We start from the raw sequence: 21,311 nt of genomic DNA, 5'->3' as shown, positions 1-21,311 counted from the left end.
CGGGCCGGCCAGCGGAAACACGGCGGGGAGGGGGGACGGCTGCGGGGTGCAGGGGCCCCGTCCGTTGTCCCCCGAGGTCCCTCCATAGCCGGACGGAGCAGACGGGGTGGGGACGCCTGGCTCCCCACTTTCGCCCCACCAGCATTGGGCATCGCCACCAAACTTGTCTCCCCTTCCCCAGGGCAGGGACACCCCAAAATCCTGCCAGGGGAGGGAGCAGGGCCGGGGCACCCTGCCACCGAGCAGGGAAACGGCTCCAGTGCAGGGATGGGTGCCAGGGCGGGGGGGACGGATGCCAGGGCGGGGGGACGGATGCCAGGGCGGGGGCACAGCCCGCAGCCGGGCGAACACGGGGGCTCCGTGTCCTCGGCGGAGGAAAAGGCACCCCGGCGCACCAAGCCGGGTCTGCGGCGGCTGCTGCGGCCCCAGCCCTGCGGTGACGGCTGCAGGAGCCGCTCGGCTGAACCCACGTGTCCCCTTCGGCTTAACCCACTTGTGGAGTTAATTTAAACACGCTCAATTAAGGCCGCTCAAGCTGCCGGGGGCTCCTCTTGTCCAGCCGGAGCCGGTGGCAGGGAGAGGCACCGGAGCATCCCGCTGCGAGCCAGCCCCCCACCCCCCCCCATGCGGAAACGGGGTTTTCATCCTTTTAATCTACGCTGAAGCTGCAGGGGGGAAGCGAGGCAGGGACCGCGGGGTCCTGGGCTCCCCAGGGGGGTCCCAGCAGCACCCAAGCAGCACCTTGGCCCCCAAGGGGGGACGCAGCCCCCAGCGCCGGGTCTGCACCGGCCCTTTGGAGCAGCTGGAAGGCGGCTCCAGCCTCTCGGCTGCCGTGGAGTAGCTGCAATCGGAACCCGGTGGGATTTACCCAAAGCTGAGGCTGAGCCCAGGCTGTCGGGCTCTGAAGATTGGGACGGGTTTAGCTGAGCCTGGCTCAGCTCCATGCCCCTGGGAGAGGAACGTGGTGAGCACAGGGGTCTGCACCAAGCGGCAGCGGCTCCTCTTCAGGAGGTCTCGTCCCAGGCTGGCAGCAGCGAGCACCCAAACGCAGCCGACCCCCCCACCAGAATGCTTTAATGCAACCATATTTCTTTCCCCCATCAAACTACTTAATTTCCCGTTTCTTGCATCGCTTCCAGGCTGTCATTCACCCAGCCAACCCCTTCCAGGGTCACCCAAAAGAGGACAGCCCAGGCAAAGGCAGGTTGCATCCCCCACCCCAAGCCCGGCAACATTCAGGGCTTTGAATTTTTTTCCTTTAACCAAAGCAGGACCTTTTGTTACGAAAGCGGAGGCTGGTGCTCCCCACCCCGAGCAAGCACCTCCTCTGCCACTCATTCAGGCTTGCAAAGGCAGGGTGCGACCACCAAAGCGGCAGCAGCCCCGGGGTGGAGAGGGGCACGGGGGGCAGTCCCCGATGACGCAGAGCCAAAAGCTGCTCAACCATCAGCTTCGGAGATGACGGTGGGTAGAGCTGGTGGCAGAAGCACGTTCGCCCCAGCTGCCTCCCAGTGCCACCTCCCAGCAATGGGACAATGCTGCAGCCCAGGTCAGGAGCTGCTGAAGGAGGAGATGGAAGAAAAATAAAAAAAATGCAAGGAGGGCTGAAGGACCCCACATCACGAACTGCTGCTGCTGGCAGAGCGCGGAGAGCTGGCATCATCCCCGCTTAGGGGCTGGTACTTAGAATCATAGAATCATTCAGGTTGGAAAAGACCTCTAAGATCATCCAGTCCAACCGTCAACCCAACACCCCCATGCCCACTACACCATGTCCCTAAGCGCCTCATCTCCACGTCTTTTAAATACCTCCAGGGATGGGGACTCCACCACTTCCCTGGGCAGCCTGGTCCAAGGCCTGACCACTCTTTCAGTAAAGAAATTTCTCCTGATGTCCAATCTAAACCTCCCTTGGCGCAACTTGAGGCCATTTCCCCTCGTCCTATCGCTGTTACTTGGGAGAAGAGACCGACCCCCACCTCGCTACAACCTCCTTTCAGGTAGTTGTAGAGCGTGATGAGGTCTCCCCTCAGCCTCCTCTTCTCCGGGCTGAACACCCCCAGTTCCCTCAGCCGCTCCCCATCAGACTTGTGCTCCAGGCCCTTCACCAGCTTCGTTGCCCTCCTCTGGACACGCTCCAGCACCTCCATGTCCTTCTTGTGGTGAGGGGCCCAAAACTGAACACAGGATTCGAGGTGCGGCCTCACCAGTGCCCAGTACAGGGGCACGATCACCTCCCTGCTCCTGCTGGCCACACTAGTTCTGATACAGGCCAGGATGCCGTTGGCCTTCTTGGCCACCTGGGCACACTGCCGGCTCATGTTCAGTGGCTCTCAACCAGCACCCCCAGGTCCTTTTCCTCTGGGCAGCTTTCCAGCCACTCTTCCCCAAGCCTGTAGCGTTGCCTGGGGTTGTTGTGGCCCAAGTGCAGGACCTGGCACTTGGCCTTGTTGAACCCCATACATTGGCCTCAGCCCATGGATCCAGCCTCCACCCCTCGGCCACCAGCTGCTGTTGGAGAAGGAGCCGTGGGGGATGGACGGACCTTTGGTTTGAGACATCGCAGAACCACGCCGACCTGGCAGCCAGCCCACGGCACAGACACTCGCCCTGCCACCGCTGCCCCGAGCGTGGCAGGGATGAGGGCAGGGAGGCTGGGCGCAGCACCCCGACATCCAACTGCTGTGGACGGCTGCAGGAACGGCACAAGGGAGAGCGCAGAGCAGAAAGATGGGGGGGCAGAGATGCTCAGCGCCGGGGCACGCTGCCAATCCAACCACCAAAGTACCGACAACCACCGTTTCTTGCCTGGTTTCACCTTCAACAACAGCTTGACCAGGTGGGTTGATCACACCAGGAGAGAACTTGCTGAACCCACTCAGTGCGTTGAGGGCTCCTCCCCAAAATAATGTCCTTTAAAAAAAATAAAAATAATTAAAAGTACATTTTCTCTGTATCCAGCTCAATATCTTCCGAGCAAAGTACTCCAATTAAAAGTAGTTTTACTCGATGAACCAAGCATCTAATACTGTTATTTTAGGAAATCAACAGCCCTGGGCTCCATCGCAATCAGATGCAGCAGCTCCAAATCATCTCACGCAACCACACATTTTTTCCACAAATCATTGGTTTATTAGAAAGGTTTTTTTTCCCTCATTTTACAGCATATATATATATTTATATATATATCTTATGTGACAAAGTTAAATACAGTCTGTTTATGCTCGTTAAGTAATGATAGGTTAATTATTTTTAGCACTATTCTGGAAGTCAAAAAACCCCTGACTGCAGTGTGAAGGGTGCCAGAACACGCATATTGAATCTAGAAGCTAATGAAGCTCAGCACTGAGACATTAATACTGTATTCTGTTAATTATTTACAGAGAAATTGAGTCCCTTTTTTTGACCGTTGTGTTTCAGTCCGACCTGCTCAAACGCAAAGTTTCTCGTTTAAAGAGTGAGGAAGCTCGAGTTTTCGATCCTTTAAATCTCTGCCCCCCGCCCCGGGTCTCGGTGCTGCGCTTCGGGAGAGGACGGGGAAGGGGACGCCAGGCAGCCGGCACGTGCTCTGCGTCCCCTCGCTGCCTGCTCCTGCCTGCTCTGAAATCAGGCCCTACAAAGCACCGTAAAGTGCCCCCGAACCGCTCTAACACGAGGAGGACCTGAACCTGAAATACCCGGGTCAGCAGGGACAGCAGCAACTCGTCCTGGGAAGAGCTCGTGGATGGAGAAGCCTCCCACGGTTAGCGTTATCCACAGCCAGCGGGCAATGCCGGAAAGAACAGAGAAATCCCTTACGGAACACCACAGGCAGGCACAGCCTCAACGGATTAGTCCTAAACCACCTCTCCCTGCGTGTAAGATGGCAAACGGTTACGGTTAAAAGGCTCTTCCTTCACCAGAAGGCTGTACGGAACTGCACAGCCAGGCTGGCACCTGCAAATCACCGGTTCAAACCCAGGGGGGAAAAAAAGGAAAAAAAAAAAAGGGGGGTATTTTATACTCTGGGAGACAACCCAAATTCCTGACGCTCCTGAGACTGCCTCCAGTGTCGATTCCTATAAGCAGCTGCTTAGCAAAGGCGAGGAGCGCGCAGCACGCCCGGGCTGCTTCCCTCCGCAACGCCGGCAGCCACCGCCGCCTTCCGCCGCGATGCCGTTCATTAGCTGTTAGAGTCACCGGTGTCGTCCACGCACCTCACCTAGGCCGAGTCTCACATTTTTTTTTTTTCTTCTGCAAAATGCTAAATGAAGTTGGTTTTTTTTTTTTTTTTACATTTTATAGTACATAAAAACTTCAAAAATACATGAGCTTGATAAAATATACATGCTTAGTCATTTTGCATCTAGCTGAAACTATAAAGTTGAACCTTTACAAGTGTCTTATTTCACCTACAGCAAACATATTTACACAAAAGCCACCAGAACAAGTACCACTAAAAGAACTGGCTGTAAAAAATATTATTGCGGTATACTACAAATGTAACCTTTTTATATGAGCTACAAAAAGCAGCATCTTTGTTTACAGAGTTCAGTGCAATTCTTTACATTAAAAAAAAAAAAATCCTATAAATTAATAAGGAAACCATCAGTATTAGAGAGGAAAGAATACACTTTACATACCCCGGCCACTCTCCCCAGTCCTCTGTATTGCTTCAATTCCTAAAGGGATTCTTCTTCTCTCTCTCATCCGAGTGGCTCTTTCCCAACGCCGCAAAAGATGGAAGTCAGAGCGATATTTCGCCCCCCCTCAGGAGAAGAGGGTCAAAGCCCAGATTGAAATCACCAACCAAACCGAGAACCTCTCTCCAGTCCAGGATATCCAGAAGGCGTCAAGGTGCAGTCCTCGCGCAGGAGAACGCTAATGCAGGATGGAGAAGGGTCAGAGCTCCAAGCACACGTGCAGCTCCTCTCTTCGGCTTTGAAATAAGATCTTACTTCCACCTTTGCTGCTCACACCGAGAAAAAAAAAACCCAAGTATGCAGTGATAGGGTGCCAAGAAATCTCCTGAAAGGCCTGAAAACTGGTACTGGCCCAGCCAAAACAAGAGCGGCACTGCCCTTCCATCGGTCTCCCTGCCAGGATCCACAGCTGTCAGTTACCGAATGTTTTATTGCCGATTATAAGCCGGATTCAATCATGCTGACTATTTTAATTAGATGACCTCATTAAAAGGATTTTGAGAGACCTATTAGTGTGTATGAAATCTCATTTATCATATACAGGGCGGCAGAAGGAAGATGACCAAGTGTAAGAATCCAGGGGGGAAAAAAAGCCTTTCCAAGTGTCTCGCCGGTCTACACGTGAAATGATTCTTCTAGGATACAGCGCTGCTGCGTGCACGGAGGTGTCGGGGACACAAGACAGTCCCCGCTAGTGGACACACACAACGCTCACGAACTGACCCGCCGCCTGCTGCTACCCAGCCCTCGAGCCTTTGGCTTCTTTGGCTGCTAAAGAGTGAAAGAAAATTCTCAGGCCTCACCTGCCACCTGGATCAACTTCAACCCCTTCCCAAAATGCAAAATATTCTCCTTCCTCCAAGGTTACTTCATTTTTGTCCTTCATGTGCCGTGACTGGGTGGATGCTGCAAGTCCTGTCCTGAGAAAATGGGGTGCAGCAAAGGGTGTAGATGTAACGCTGTAGCGGCCGCAGCAGCGGCGGGTCTCGGGGCAAGAAGGGTTGGATAAAGAGCGTGAGGAACCGGATGAAAAGTAAAGGGGCCCGGATGGATAGCTGACGCCGGAATGATGTGGATGGGGTGGCTGGCTAGAAACGTAGCAGGGTGCCCTGGAATAATCGAGTGGGTCAAGTGGGATAACGAAATAGGCGTCAAGTGGGGCTGGGGTATATGATGAACCTGAGCAAGAGGCTGGGGATGGGGGTGAGGATGAATGCCGATGGCGGCGGCGGCCGCGGCGGCGTGGTGCTGCAGGATGGCATGCTGCACGGTGGTGATGGAGGTGGCGGATGCCGCCGCCGGCTGCTGGATGTGGATGGGCTGCAGGGCAGGCGCTGCCGGCGCCAGGGCCGCCGAGGCAGGAAAGGCCTTGACCTGCTTTGCCAGAAGTTGCTGCTGAATGTGCTGCTGAGCAGCTTGCTGCAGCTTACTGTATTTCTCCATTTCTTCGGGTGTAAAAGTGATCGGCTGGCTCTCGAGCGGTGCTAGAGAGGAGTCTTCTCCTCCTTCCCGATCCCCTTCGATGCTCGGCTCCCCGCTCTGAGGCACGTAGCCAGGAAAGTGCTCGACATCTGGAACTAAGGGCATCATACTGGTTTCCACTGGGACAGGCTGGTTGCCCCCGTCCATAGGTTCTAGCCCATCGCCATCGCTCGGATCCGAGAGGAAGTTGTGCGGCATGACCAGATCTCCAGAACCAAAGCACTCGGGGAGTGCCGGTGCTTCGAGGGGAATGGATGACATTTCCACGGCAGGTTCGTCACGTTTCTGCTCATCCAGGGGTTTGTCCTGAATTACCATCACCACTTCTTCCAGGAGAGACTGGCCAGCCAACTGAGCCTCCTCAATGCCTTGGGAAACATCCTCAGAATCCGACAGCTCTTGCTCCTCGCCCCTCTCCAAGCCAGACTCCTCGTATCTTTTGGCGTTTGGTTTTCGAACGGTTGGCAATTTCCCAATTAAGGGCAGAACCGGTTTGTTACCTAAGGAAGGAGGAAGTTTTGGGCCAAAGTAGCCCTGGGGAGGATCTTTGAGCTTTATGCCCACCTTGTTTGCCCCTGCCAGCATCTCGTCAGCGACGCAGGGCTTCTTCTCAACCTTCCTGGACTGAATCTTTTCCAGGAGAAGTTTTGCAGTGACGGAGTTTCTCTCTTCTGGACTGCAGTCGCCTTCCGAGGCCCTCCCCGTGCCAGAGCCACTGCTGTTTTGGGAGAGCGAGCCAGATCCTTTCAGATCCTCTCCTTTGCCGTCCTCTTTCTTCAGCAACGATCCTTCACTTCGGCCTGTCCGGAAATAGTGAGGAGACTGCGAGCGATAGATTTTGGACCTGATGAAGTCTCTTCTCCCTGACCTCCTCTCTTCGGGGCTCTCATGGCCTCGAGAGCCCTTTCGCGAGAGAGACCTCTGCGAGTGGCTTCTCGTACTGCGGCTGCGATCCCTGCTATAGCTGCGGCTCCGTTTCCAGCTGCGACCCGTTACGCTTCGACTTCTCCTCTTGCTTCGACTGCGGCTGCAGCTGCTGCTGCGAGTTCTGCCCCGGCTCCTTGTTCTTGACCTACCTCGAGGGTGGGTTCGGCTCCTGCTTCGACTCCTCGACCTGCTCCTACTCGAGCTGTAGTCATCTTCAGAAGAGGAGTACTTGCGCCGCTTTGATCTGTGATTTGAGCTGTTGTAGTCGGAGTCATCCTCCGAGTCGTGGGACCGCTTTGAATGGCACCTTGACCGGTCGCTGTAATCGCTGTAGCTATCATCCGAGTAACTTCTCCGACGGCTGTACCGGCTGTGGTCCGAGGAGGCGTCAGAGCTGGTTGAATAGGACCTGCGAGAGGAGTGCCTCCGCCCCGACCTGGAGCGGCTCCTGGAGTGGTCGCTGCCGGAGTCATAGTCGTCGCTGTACTGCGACGGGGATTTCTGCCGGCAGTGCTTTCTGTGAGAGCCCTCGTCGCTGTCGTAGTCCCCGCTGCTCTGCCGGCTCCTGCGGCTGGTCCTGCCCAGGGAAAGAGCCGAACACCGTCTCCTCGAAGCAGGTAACTGCTGCAGGTCAGCCTTGTGTTTTTTGCTGCCGTGCTCTGGGCAGGAGTTACCACCGTCCTCTTTTTTACCGCTGCTTCCCTCTTCAGCAGACAGAGACTTCCTCTGGGAATCCTGAGAGAACCGCTTTTTCTTCTGGAAATGGCTACAATCTTCAGACAGGTCGGTTTTTAGCGCTCGTTCCGATTCAGTAGAAAGAAAGGATTTGCCTTTTTTGTGTCTGTGTCTTTTCCGTTTCTTGGGTTTCTCTTCCCCCAGGTCAGTTTTTCGGCCCTTCTCGTCAGCCTCCTCCTTGTGTTTATGTTTGTGTTTGCTGGACTTTTTGTGCTTCTTTTTCTTTTTGTGTTTATGGGATCTCCCAGATTTATTCTTACCAGTTACGCTTTTACTACTGTCCTCTCCCTCTCCCTTACTAACGCTTGTCAAACTGGACTCCTGCTTGTTCTGGGAGCCACAGGTGGACAGAGATTTGTTTTCCATTTTTAGAGCAGAACTATTAGCTACGCCTTCTGCTTCCTTGGGTTTGCTTATCTCACCAGACTCTGTGCTCTGAACGTTTTCTTTACAAAGACCTCCTGGATCCTTAGATCTCTCTGCCCCTTTACCTTTAGCATCTTTGTTGCGAGAGAGCTTGAAATCAAAATACAGGGGGTTACAACTATATGAAACAGATGGTTCTGCTTTGGTAAATATGAGAAGCTCTGAAGGCCACTGGAGAGTCGTGCTCTCGTCTTTACTCAGAACGGGGAAAAAAGGTCCTGTCGGATGCTTTGGTCCTTCAGTCACATCTTTACAGCCTGGGACAGTCTGAGCAACTTCTTTAGTAGTGTCTGGCTCGGGGAGAACGCTCTCCGTAAGATGCTTGCTCTCCTGCATACTCACACTTTCTGGGACTTCTTTTAGTTCTGTTTTGCTCTGCTGAGCTGCAGTTTCAGTAGTATTCTGTGCCTTCTGCTGCCCCGTGCTCTCTGCAGCCTTCTCTGTGTGCTTGCCGGGTTTGGGTTTTGGAGAACTACCCTTTTTAGTTTCATGCGTGTTTTTTTTGTTCACATTTTCAGCTTCCATTTGTTCGGTAGACTTCATGAAAAGCAGGAATTGAAAGTTAGGCTTTACTTTACAATGGGCTGGGGGAATATAGTGGTAGTATTCTGGTTCAACTGCCATTGGTCCGTCTTCTCGTCTCATCTTTTTTAGTTTGGATAACGTAGTGGCTAGAGACCCACCATCTTTGTCATGTTGGTCATCTTCCTCCGCCTTGCCGTCAGAATTACTTGTGCTTTCGCCCTCGCCAGATTTCTGCAGGCTCCCTGCATCTGAGGACCCTCTCTCATCAGCTTTTGCTCCATCTGCAGAACTCGATTCTTCCACGTGGTCCTTGAAAACAGAAGCTATGGTCTCAAGCTTTACCGGAGTCTTCTTGGCAAATGAAAACGACACACCTATCTTCTGCAGCGGAGTTCCCAAAGTACTCTTAATGCCAAAGCTGATCGCTTGCGCTGTCTGGATGGGCACTTGGCTTGGCATAACAGTGCCACCGACTTGTCCAGTGTTTAGGAAACCTCTGTCCATCGTCATCTCTGCCGCTTGGCCAGAAGTCGTCTGGATGAAAGAACTGCTGTTGGCTGCAGAATCGTCATCATCTCCACCTTCCTCATCCACGGCCACCGTGGTGGTTCTGAACATGGGTCCACTTCCAGGAGCACTGTATGAACAAGTTAAAATAGAGAAAACAGCTGACTGCCGTTTGTATGCCTCTGCAGTTTGTTTCATGCCTGTTCTAAAACAGTCTTTTACACATTTCAAGTACTCTTGTATCCAGAAATATGCAGTAAAATAGCACTATACAGCCATTTGAATTTTTTAGTAATACTAAATAACAGAAGAAAAGGTATTGCTGAATAAAGCAGTTTGGGGATGCTCTGGACTACCTTTTTAGTGAGTTCACCCCTACCAAAACCACAACATGAGGCCAAACTTAAGCACGAAGCTTTGCCCTCAAAACTTGCGCAGGCTCACAGGAGCAAGAATGCCAGTGCAGCAAAGGGCCGCAGTCCCACGCAGGACTCCCGTACACACGCTCCAAGGGTGCTCAGGGATCACCTGTACTCACCATTCAGGCTGTCTCCTCTGTTCAGCCAGTTCGTGTAGACGCCGGAGGGCTTTCTCCTGCTTCCTTTCATCTTTACGTGATCTTGAAGAGACGTTGCGAGCAAATTCCCTTTGCTTGAGATCCTTCAACCTCTGAGGCAAAAGAAAGCAGGAACGGATTAGATAAAAGCGGTTCGTGGTTAAGTGTCCGAAAGCATCTCTTTGCTGTAGCACTGGAAAGTATGCTGTAAAGCCCCTCCCCAGTAACATTTATTGAGCTAGGATGGAGCAACAGCATCTTAGCTCAACAAACCAAATGGAGCACATTGCCATCCTCCCAGTAGGTAAATGAAAAGACAACTGTTGATCACTTTTGGCTAGGATTTCAAGTCTTGTGTATATGCATTTCCAATCAACGTTACTGGTTTTCTTTAGCATGTACAATAAAGCTGATTTCAAAGCAACAAGCAAATTCTGGAAGGAAAAAAAAAAAAAGACTGTTTACTTTGCTGCTTTTGCAGGGTGCAAATGTACTTGACAAACAGTGCATGACAGAAGTCTTAATAGCATGGGCCAACGAACAGAAAGGGATTAGCTGGTTCAAGAGAGTTACCCAGGTATTATATCTTACAAAAGCAATGTACAAGTTACATTGGAAAAGGAGCCAAAAATCCCATGCAGATGATTCCAGTAAGCAAATAAATAATACAACATACACCACAAACAGTTACTTGCTTTCCTGACAGTAGTTCTGAGACAGTCTCTCAAGAAACAAAATGCTCTAAAAGGCAGTGGGGTCTTTTGGGGTTTAATATTTTAGAGGGCAGAAACACTAAGTTCCCCAGAAGTCTTATCATGTGAGGAAGCAAACCCAAACCCAAGGAGTTTCAAACATCATAACGTCACTGAGGAAATCTAGATATCCAATTCTTATAGAAATCAAACATCCGAGACTTCAGAAAATTTTTGCAAGTCCTTGTCTCAAACCATTAGGAAAAGAGGTTGCTGTTTCTCCTTTGAATACACAAGGCATTTTTTTAAGAGCGCTATACAGAAGTTTAAGTATCAGAAAGCAGCAAAGACAGACCTCTACCATCCTAAGGGATTAATTTTTCTTTTTTTGGTGCACAATTTGAAACCCTTTCAAAAGGGCCAATTCCAGAAAGCACCATGTACCCAGCTTTTGAAAAAGTTGCATGTTTTTCAGGCATTTCATGAAGGGCCTGAAAGACTAACGGTACTCAAAGCAGTAATCACTTTAGAAAAATCCTCGTACAAGATGTACAAGTCATTGGTAAATTCTAAATATACCTTCTGGCTGGCTGACTCTGCCTCTTTAATGGAGCAGAGTCAGACCAGTACACACAGAAACAGTGGATCTGAAAACTAACCCAAAGTTCAAATCAGAGGCATTAAGTTGGCCCAATGTAAAGAGAACATTGCTTTGCGAAAAAGGGGAAGATTTGACAAGACAGAGGATTCTCTTACCTAATCGTATTTACTAAATGTGGTTGAGCATTATCAAAATCAGAGGGGAGGACACACAAAAAAAATACAGCTATAGACACTAGTAGAAAGAAACTCACTCTTGTGATCTGGACTCCAAAATTAGAAGGGTTTGCTTTCAATACATCAGCTGAAAACGTCACATCACAAAGAAAAAAAGAAAGTAAAAATATAACAAGAGTGGAAGAGAGAAGAAAGAAAAAAAAAAAAAAGGCAAGCATTACTACACAGGCTCTCGGTGTGTCTGCAAGCTATTCTACGGAGAGGGAGCTGAGCCAGCGAAGCTACGGGGCCAAGCTTAGGGAGTCTGGAGCAGAAGGGGGGAACGCACATACACATACACGCACAGACACAGCAACGATCCCACCTGGAATAACAGAGCTACTTTCACCAGGACAAGTAAAGGGCTCAAGGGTTTTGTGGTGTATGTTAAATGTTGAATAGTAAGTTTTTTTCCAAGAGGGAGGGGGGAAAAAAAAAAAATGGACTAAGCAATGCTATCAGCTTTTCCATGCTGATGTAAAAAATGTATCTAAAATGCTCCAGGAAGTTAAAGTCACCAACAGCTGACAAAATTATTTAACTGGGGTTTGATGCCAAGTCTCTAGATCACTCATCCATTTGGAAAAAAATACGACCCAGCTATTTACAACAGAAATGAACTGTGACCTTTTACTTTAAAGAGGAAGGTGCAATGGTGCACTCAGAAACCCACCTCCACCCCCGCCGACACGGCCTCAAACATCTCCCCGTGAAGTAAAACAGGCTCAGAGTCAGTTGATAATGATGCAGCTGCCCACAATGCAATCCTGCCTTCATTACAACAGACAATTTTAATGAAAACAGAATTAAATGCCCATTTCCTTAAATGCTGACCTTTGCGTGTCTCTGCTCCCCCAAACCTCCCACTCTCAACACTTATAAATTAGAAGTGATGAAGCAAATGAACTATCCCGATGTACTGCAACTCCAGAATATGCAATACACAGCAACCCCTAGCTACACCGGTATCTGTGCCTTTGGAGATGATAAACCACTACCCACGGTTTCAAGACTGCTGAGAATTCATCACTCTCCAAATCGGGGAAAAGTTGGTCTGATTTTACAAAGCTGACTTTATAAAGGACTAAGAGATCTCAAGGCTGAGTTTCTTTTTGTCACACCGGGGCCAGAGGAAGAAGGGTCTTGCTGGGTAAGTATAGGATAGAAAAGCTCCACAACTGCACCATGCCATCTCCTTGGGTATGTAAAATACAGAACGTAATGTAGCTCAGCACCTTTGATTGACCTAAATTGAGGAACCTATCATCAGAAATGATTTCTCAAGTTTGCAAGGAGCCAAGTTCCAAGAAACCTGTCTGGACTGCATTATCTTACATAAACGCAACCTGGGGTAGGGGAAGGAAGAACGACAGAAGACCAGACCGCCCATCTGTAAAAACAAATCACTGCAGCAGAAGGCTACGTTCACAGGCAGCCGATTAGCACTGAACTTTTAAAATAGCCAGAACTTTTCAAAATATCCTGTCAGAGTATGTTACCTCACTCATTGTTTCAAGTACATAATTGAATCCAGTCATTTATCCACGCAAAGAACAGTGAATAACCAGTTAACTACAGCTGTGCCTACCCTCCTCTCCCAAACCTAACTGGGGTGAAGCAATTAAAAGCCTCAAGTACAATTTCACAGTAGTAAAAGGAGTATATCAAAGCAATGAAATGCTTTTCAGCATACTCCAGGTCTCAGCCTTTCCAGAAAGCTGTTTGAACTAAATTGATATTTAAGCTAGGCTTACACTAAAGAAATTTCCATCTAATCCTTAGGCAAGCGTTCATTACTCTAATCCTCCAAAATCTCTAAATTACTTTTTGGACCACACCATATGTGTGGGTGTTCACAGAGGCTGGACAGCCGCGGGAGAGGAGTCGCACAGCTGCCCCTTCCCCCCAACACAGCAAAGAAACTTAAACAAGAATTTAACGTAGCCACTCAATCATCCTCAGGGAGCTTCCCACAGTGCTCAGCAAGACTATAATTTCTTCAACAGGAACAGAGCCACCAACCTGTATTAAATCAAACATATAGCTTCATGCCACTATAGGATTTAAAAATTAGGAAGCATTTTTTCTTCATAGGCAGCGTGTTTTCTGAGGAAGCAGAAGGTTTATCTAAGCAGCAACACATTTACATACTGTGGGATGATGGTGACAACGAAGCCAAGAAATATTATTCTGCTGGTTTATTACTTCAGCTATAAGAAGGGTTACGTCAGTAAGCCCAGTGACCAGCAAATAAGGACCCAAATCACAAGCACTTAAATAAAGTTCGTCCGAATTTCTGCACGCTAGAAGCAGTACTTCACTACCTCAAGCCTTCCTTCAGCTTGGTATTGTGTTTTATTAATAGCTGCCACCCACCTCAGCTTTGTAACAAAGAATAGTATTTTAAGTTTTCAGCCTTGTTTCTAACAAAATTACTAAGACGTCTCTAAATTTCAAATGGGAGTGCAAATTGAGCTCTTAAAAGGACAGGTTTTCTATAAAATCTGCAGCTACCTCAGTACTCCAGCACAAAGAGGCTACAGTAATGGATTATCTCCCGATCATTGCATAGCTCAGGAGGGGCCAAACTGGCATACAGCACCATTACCTTACAATTCTCTTCAAATCGGCTTAAATAAGCTGCACTCCGGCATCATTTAAAAGCTCTAGAGATAGCCCATCACAGACGCGCGAAGATGGTTAAATAAAAGGGGGATGATCAGGATTCAGAAACTGTTGTAACAGGAAAAAACTCAGCGCACGCTGTGGCAATCGTGCATGAGGTTTTGCTGATGAGATGGTATCGAGGTAAGACCTCCCCAGTGCTGAACTGGAGCGCACTGCTTTTCAGGTTCAGGACCAGTGACAAATGGATTTTCTCAATTTAAGTTGACAAAGCCATGCAATTTTTGAGGCCCATTTGAGAGGCATTCTTTGCCTAAAATTGCAGAGCAGAAAGAGATTGTGTTATTCTCAGAATAAAAAAAGCACTCCGCTACACAGCTTTCCTAGACCTGAAGATCTGAGACTTCCATGACAAACCTTATATTCAGGAGAGAGGGACAGACTGGATCCACGGACACTGAGATTTCTGCATTGCCTTGGGACAGGAGGCAGCTCATGTGACAGCACAATCCCATCAGAGCCTACCCCTCCCCTGCTATTGTTCTCAAGTCTCTCTGCCAATACCTATTAAATAAAATAATAATGTACTTTTCATTACATGCCAGCAGATTTCTGGCTTTCTAAACTTTTGACGTATGCTTGATTCTTTGCCACAAAAGCTTCTGGGAGCGAACTACGCCATTAGCTAAATATGAGCTCAAAGGATGGCAACCTTTATAATTTTATATAAGTGAGAACACAAGCCCTGCTTATTTTTAGTAATCAACAATCTCTGCACACTCATAAATGAGGTGAAAAGATCAGAAGGGAAATGGCACACAACTGCAGTTTTATTCCATCTTAATTTCTTCCCTGACACCTCATTTTCAAGTTAGGAAAATATACCACGCATTAATGCAACACAGATAACCCAACACGAGTCTGCCTGCCCTTCAGGAGGTTAGCATCGCGTGTAAGCACAATGTCCAGGCCTCGCACGCTGAAGACTTATTTTACTGAACACTCTCCGTGTATAAGTGCTCTTCTCCACGTGTTTACCATCAGCAAACGAGCAGCTGAACAGCTAAAACTGGGTTAAGAAAAATACCATGGGTTTTTTGAGGGTAAAGCATTTCCAGAGTAGAAAAGCCTCCCATGTAACACCAAGCATCTTGGAGATTCTCTCTTCAGTCTTCTACACTCAAGCTGTGCTTGAAGATACAAGTTTTTAGAAAACACAAGTCCAATTCTCCCCAAACCAGAAAGTTCAGGGTTTGGGAATTAGAGTACTCATCAACCACAGCAGTCACTGTGTTGGTAATTTTATTGTGCTTTAACAGATCCCTCCCCCTCAGCATTAGAAGCAAAGATCCAGATAATTAGGGCGTGAAGAGAACTGCAGATCTACAGTTTCAGTTCTTAGTTCCACCCTCTTTCCCAAAGAACTTCTTTATGGAAATACATTCCCTTTGTCCTTTTATAAAGAGAATCTACGCAGAATTAATCATCTACACCTCCAAAATGCCACACATTTAGAAATAAATAAAAGGAAAGCTACATAAAAGACTGCATTTCAATCTTGGCTAGCGTTCTCATAGTTAACCTGGCAAAAGTTCACACAGGAACACGTTTGTTTTTCACACTGAATTCAGAAGGTGAATGTTTTTATTCTGTTGGGTCAGTGACTCAGTGAACAGCTCAACCCTTCATCAGGCATGCTAGCAGGAAAGAGGTGACCATATATGAGATTCTCCAAGTAAGTCTTGGATGAAGAAAGAAAAAGCAGTAAAAGCTGACTGTAAATGCTACATTACTTACACATAAGATAATTCCTACTGTAATAATTTTTGCAAGCCGCTCTAAGCGATGGGCAATACAGATTAGGTTTATTTGAGATGAACACACAAAGTGGGTACAAGCCCAGATAAGGTGACCCACATTCATCTTCATGCAAGTCTAACATGAAGTGTTCTATCTTGATGCCAAAACCCAAAACCGAATTAAGGGCCCACTTGGATGTAACGCCCTAAGGATACATCCCCACTAAGTCCAGAGTATTCTAGGACTGTGGGAGCTCTCAAGCACCTGGACATCACATATCTGCAGGAAAGCAGCACAAAAATACACCGGGTCCATCTTTGCTACCCAAGTTCCTTGCTAGCTGCAGGAGAAGTTTTCTTTGCTAGCTGCAGGAGAAGTTTTCTTTCTACATTTGCCTCTCTTGCATTTGTCTGTTAATTATTATTACTCTGTCGACAGTCAGGACTGCGCAACATCAGAGGTGGGGGTCTTTCATAAGCTACCAGTCCTTCCAGTTACCAGGCTCAAGATCTTACAGCTAAAAAAACCCATTAAAGATATAAGTAGCTTTCTAGGGTACAAAAAGTTATGACATTTATGGTTACAGCCTTTTTCAGCTGCTCACTGAAGGATCTTTAAGGGAACTGAGTTTATTTTTCCTCTTGCAGTGGAAGTCCTCTGTATGAAGCCCTCTGGCTTCCCCTGAGAGGAACTGACCGTTTGGTGACTAGATAGGGTTACTGTTCTTTAAAAACATCTGTACTTCTCATTTCAAGTATCAACCTAATTAAAAAAAAAATCTAGAGAACAACATTGCACACCTCCAACAAGATGTCTGAAATACAATGACTTAAATAGGCCAATGGTTTGTGATAATAAATTGAAGATTATTTTCCCAGTTAAGGTAATCTAGAAAAACTGCCTTTTGGATAGAAACTTGGTATTTAGGTCGATCCAGACATATCCGAATGCGATATGAAACCAGCATAGTCAGAAAATAGTAATAATAATAATAATAATAATAAAACCTCCCCTTTAATTGTTTGGTGTTGACAAGTTGGTGGGTCCAAAATTTACCTGGTAGGGATCAATACACTTACCTATCGTCCCTGTATCGCAATAATCCTGAGTTCCTTCCTGGAATACAAGACAGTGTCTTTATAACTTGGGAGCGGAAAGGGATCTGAGGATGGAACATCTGTTTACAGGGACAGCCTAATGCTTACTGAGCCACAGAAGGAATAAGCAAACACTTCAATGTCGTGGGTATGTGTAACTAAAAATACTTAAAAGCAAAAATGATCCCGTGGAAATCTGTTCAACAAGCTAAGAAAAAGGCAAAAACGAAGCACTGTTGCCTCAAGAATTACTGCTGAGAAGACAAGACATTGCAGATAATAATTACAGCAAACCCGCTTGGTATATATCTAGGATACCGTAATGTCTCATCTTTCCAAGAGAGCCTATTGATTAGCCTATTTTTAAGAAAACTTCATGTTTTTCCTCAAAAAATTTATGTTAGCCTTTATGTAACCTTGCCTTCTTGTCCAAAGAGGCAAAATATGAAACAACAATGTGCAACGTATTATGAAAAGCACAGCATTTTCTTTTTTTCTAACTACCTTAAAATTTAGAATAGACTTAGAAATGAGCCTATCTTGAGCGGTAATGAACAACAGAAGTGAGATAGTGTTACTTACGCAAATTTACCTTCATTATTTCTAGGTAGTTTCAAGTTCACTTACTGAACACTGACCCAACAGGGTGACACACATTTCAGCACGACATAAAGCTGGACAAGCCATTTTTTCCTTAAGCAAAGCATGATTGCTTCTCGTTTAAATCCCCGTGTAACTAGAAATTAATGCTGGATGACGCAGCGCGAGTTTGAAGGCTCATTTTCTCTAAAGCCTGCCTGAAGTTACTGCATTGGATGCAAATTATCCAAGAACATAAATTCCTTTAAAAATAATCAGCAGGACCAAGCAACCCCCAAATTCTTTCTACCGATCAGAAGATTATGCCACCCTATGTGTTCCCAAGACATTTTTCTTTCAGATCACTCTTCTTGCACCCCTACTGATGACTCCTTTTATACCAATGAGGGGTGGTTGCTTTCCACAGGTTTGTTTCTTCTTCCACAGCATCTCTAGATGCTAGAAAAACTCTCAGCCTTGCCAACCTCATGTCAGTCCCCCTATTAATCACCCAAGGGTTTTAAACAGTTGACATAATCATACTCCATCACCACGCTGTAAGAATGTGACACAAACAGGTCCTTTCACCTCCTAAATAGATGCATGTAACTGCACTCAAGTTTCAACCAAGTTGATGGAGAACTTTAGATAAAGTACACTGCTATCAGGTATCACGACCGTGCCACCAGCTCGGTCAAAGCAGCCCGTTTTCCCAAGACAAAGTAAATGAATGAATTTCTGCTCTTAATTCTATTAAACCACAATTCATCACAGTACTCAAACAGAAACTGCTCTGCCATGAGATTTCCTGTTAGTCACTCCCTTAGTGAATTTACTTTGAACTATTATATCCTATATTTAATACACAAAAAAAAAAAAATCATACTCTATAATGCCATATTCTTGTTTTTAAGCTGTTGCTTCACTGCTGTTTTGCAAGATCTAGTACTCTACAGCACACCCTCCAGAAGTTATCAGCACTTCAATGATTGTATTGTTAGAATTTATGACTAGGAATATCAAAAAACCTCCTCTGAGCAATTTCATCTCTAGATGAGCACAACACTGCTATCTACTGTACATTTACATCTCATTTAGCAGCTTCAAATGGTCAAATAGATCAGGCTAACACATGAACTTTTATTTATTGTACAGTATGAAGTATCATGTAGATACTATAGTACATCCCTACCTTGGGACCAAAGCCAGTTCCACACAGATTCTGAATCCGCCTTCTCCTGAGGGTTACAGAATTTGGAAAGTGCTCCTTTTTTACGATTCCTTTGACACAGCCCATTATTTCCTAGTCTGTTTTCAGTAACTTGACAGAACACAGACTAAAGTATTAAAATGCGCACACGTGGCATATCAGTCTCTAAAGTTGTACTATGTTAAAAGCAGATGCAAACTAGGAGCCATCCATACCCATCTGCACTCTTCCCAGTTTAGCAGCAGCCCATTCCTGCCCGTGGGTCATTCAAAACTGGGCTCCTTGATGCCAACAGCGAGTTGGGTTTTTTGTTTGTTGTTTTGGGTTTTTTTAAGTGTATGGTGGGCATGAGAATCTTAACCAGTGACATAAAACATCTATCCCTGGGGCTATAAGGAAAACAGATACACTGGGGAAATTCAAAGTATTAACCACAAACAAGACCACTGCAATGAATATAAAATTGATGAACTGTGCTATCAACATTTGTTTACCTGCTTGTGAGCATGATCGTAAGAGTTTATGTGGTTGTCAAACTCTTGATGCTTTTGATACTGCTTGTCACAGAGTTCACAGTAGAAGTTTGCTCTGAGATCTTCCAAAGCTTTGGCAATTGCCTTTTCTTTATCAACATAATCCTGCAAAATTAACACGAAAATGCTTCTGTTAAACTTCCTGCAAAACAAAACTGGAAAATGATGAACTAGTTCTTAAGCAAACGTTAGTACACCAATGATTATATTTATTAAGCTGACCAGTCTTTGCAAATTAAAAGATATGAAGGATAACTTCGCAACACTACCAACCTAGCCTTGACCTAGTTCCCTAACATAGAACATAATCTTGTCACTAGCACAGGTATCAGTAAAAGGAGACTGCTTAAAAAAAAAAATCTAGTGCTGATGGCAGGAAGGCAGTTGGGGCTGCAAGAGAAGAGCCTGCCAGATTGTCTGAGGTAAAAAGAGAAGTTTCAAAGCCTCAAGCTAACACATAAACAAACTGGCAGCTGCCTGCTCACATAAGATGCACAAAATACACATATGAACAAAGGAAGATCACTGCTTTTGGAACAGAATCTTAGAACTTTAAATGCTGATACTTCCTCCATTTTGAGTGCTAACAGATGTCTGCTTGATCTCACTTTGTCTGCAATTCAATAGGGAGGACCACAGATCCGCGGCTGGGAAAGCACAGTTCAGAAACGGTTGAGCCTATTTCACTTCAGTGTAATTTTTCAGTTCGTGAAATCTTCCCAGGAGCAATGCTGTCCATTAAGCTGAGCTCAAATACAGTGATTACACTGGGAGTGGTACAGGTAGTTGCCATTTAATAAAAAAGGGGAAGGGAGATCGCCTTAGAGGTTGCAGACAGTATTTTTTTCTTATATATTTCAACATTTGTACAGGTGCAAAACCAAACCTCCGAGCAAAGGTGAGGTGTCTAAATTGGCAACGGTCATGTCCTCCCCTCTTTTGCGATAAGGAAAAGCAGCAGCTTTTGGCAGTGGCAAAAAGCTCTGGGACTCCGTGGAAATCCCAGTCCCTCAAGTGGCTGTAACGGCTTGAAGTCCCAGTGCCTGGAAGCGAGCCTGCGCTGCTCCACCAGCCCCGTCCCCAGGGCACAGCCGCAGCCAATGCAGACCTGGGGGGGCTCAGCAACTGGGGGGGGCTCTGAGACGCACCTGATGCTGAGACACACACTAATCTCAGGCTAAGCAACTTCTTCCTCTAGCCAGGTTGTTTCAATTACAATCCCACTGGCAAAATTAATAAAACATCGCCACTCTTTAAAAGCAAGCTGGGGAAGGCTTACTTTAACAAGATGGAAGCACTTACACTGATGCATACAAAAAAAAAAGCTACAAATGCTGTATTACAAAGTACGCTGTACTAACATCAGCATACCCCATGTAACTATTTACCATATGCATTTCAACTGGAATAAAGAGAAATTATGTAAGAAAACATAGCCTAACATTTGAGAAAAAAAAACCACTTAAGAGTTTAAGATTCTGTCTTCAGTACAAACTTCTTATGGGAAAGTTTCCTTGCATTAGCAAGAGGAGGTAGCACACATTTAAAAAAGATATACTATGAAAGCTTTTTTTCTTTTTATTTATCTTGTTCAAGGCAATATGGTTTATCTCCCAGTTACCACATCAAAATTACATTAAAATAATATTGCTGAGCATGTTTTCTATAATGCAAAACTCATGTAAAAAATTCCAACACCCGAGGGGGTTGAAATCTGAAAAATTCTACTGCTAAAAGGTTTTTTTTTTCCCCAATTTAAAGTACTGTTCACCTTCTAAATAAAAAAAATCTATTTCATGTTCCTGCTTCCATCTATTACCGGAGGCCCTTGTTAAGAAGAAGGAAAAAAAAAAAAAATCAACACAACTATCTAGAGGTTTGAGCCTGAAGCAGGTCCCCAGGAAGACAAGAAAGGAAAACAGAGCAGCGTGAGATCCACAGAACAATGACATTTAAGGTTCCTCTGAAACCCTGAACAAGCTTCCTGCACCATGTGTAGGTTTGTTTTTTTTTTTCAAAAAGCATCCTGTGGCTAAACAATGAAAACACAGCCATTTGAGTGATCAGAATCTATACAAAAGAAGGGAATTAAAGAACATTTCTTGCTTGCTTCTTGGTT

General features: G+C 46.4%; 1 protein-coding gene across 5 annotated transcripts in view; it reads right to left on the bottom strand.

The window, feature by feature from the left end:
• Window positions 1-4,622: 4,622 nt before the first annotated feature.
• GPATCH8 (G-patch domain containing 8) overlaps window positions 4,623-21,311 on the bottom strand; it is a 57,257-nt gene continuing 40,568 nt past the window's right edge. For 4 of the 5 annotated variants that reach the window (XM_075171207.1, XM_075171208.1, XM_075171209.1 and 1 more), the window contains 3 exons: window positions 19,154-19,297; window positions 9,823-9,953; window positions 4,623-9,414 (listed from right to left, as the gene is read on the bottom strand). In XM_075171207.1, coding sequence (XP_075027308.1) covers window positions 5,565-9,414; window positions 9,823-9,953; window positions 19,154-19,297 — 4,125 coding nt within the window. In that variant the 3' untranslated portion in view covers window positions 4,623-5,564. The remainder of the gene's footprint in view (window positions 9,415-9,822; window positions 9,954-19,153; window positions 19,298-21,311) is intronic. The other variant, XR_012676889.1, reaches the window with a different exon arrangement.

The sequence above is a fragment of the Calonectris borealis genome, chromosome 22, assembly GCF_964195595.1.
Source record: "Calonectris borealis chromosome 22, bCalBor7.hap1.2, whole genome shotgun sequence".
Taxonomy (NCBI): Eukaryota; Metazoa; Chordata; class Aves; order Procellariiformes; family Procellariidae; genus Calonectris; species Calonectris borealis.
This window is presented reverse-complemented; position numbering and strand designations above follow the sequence as displayed.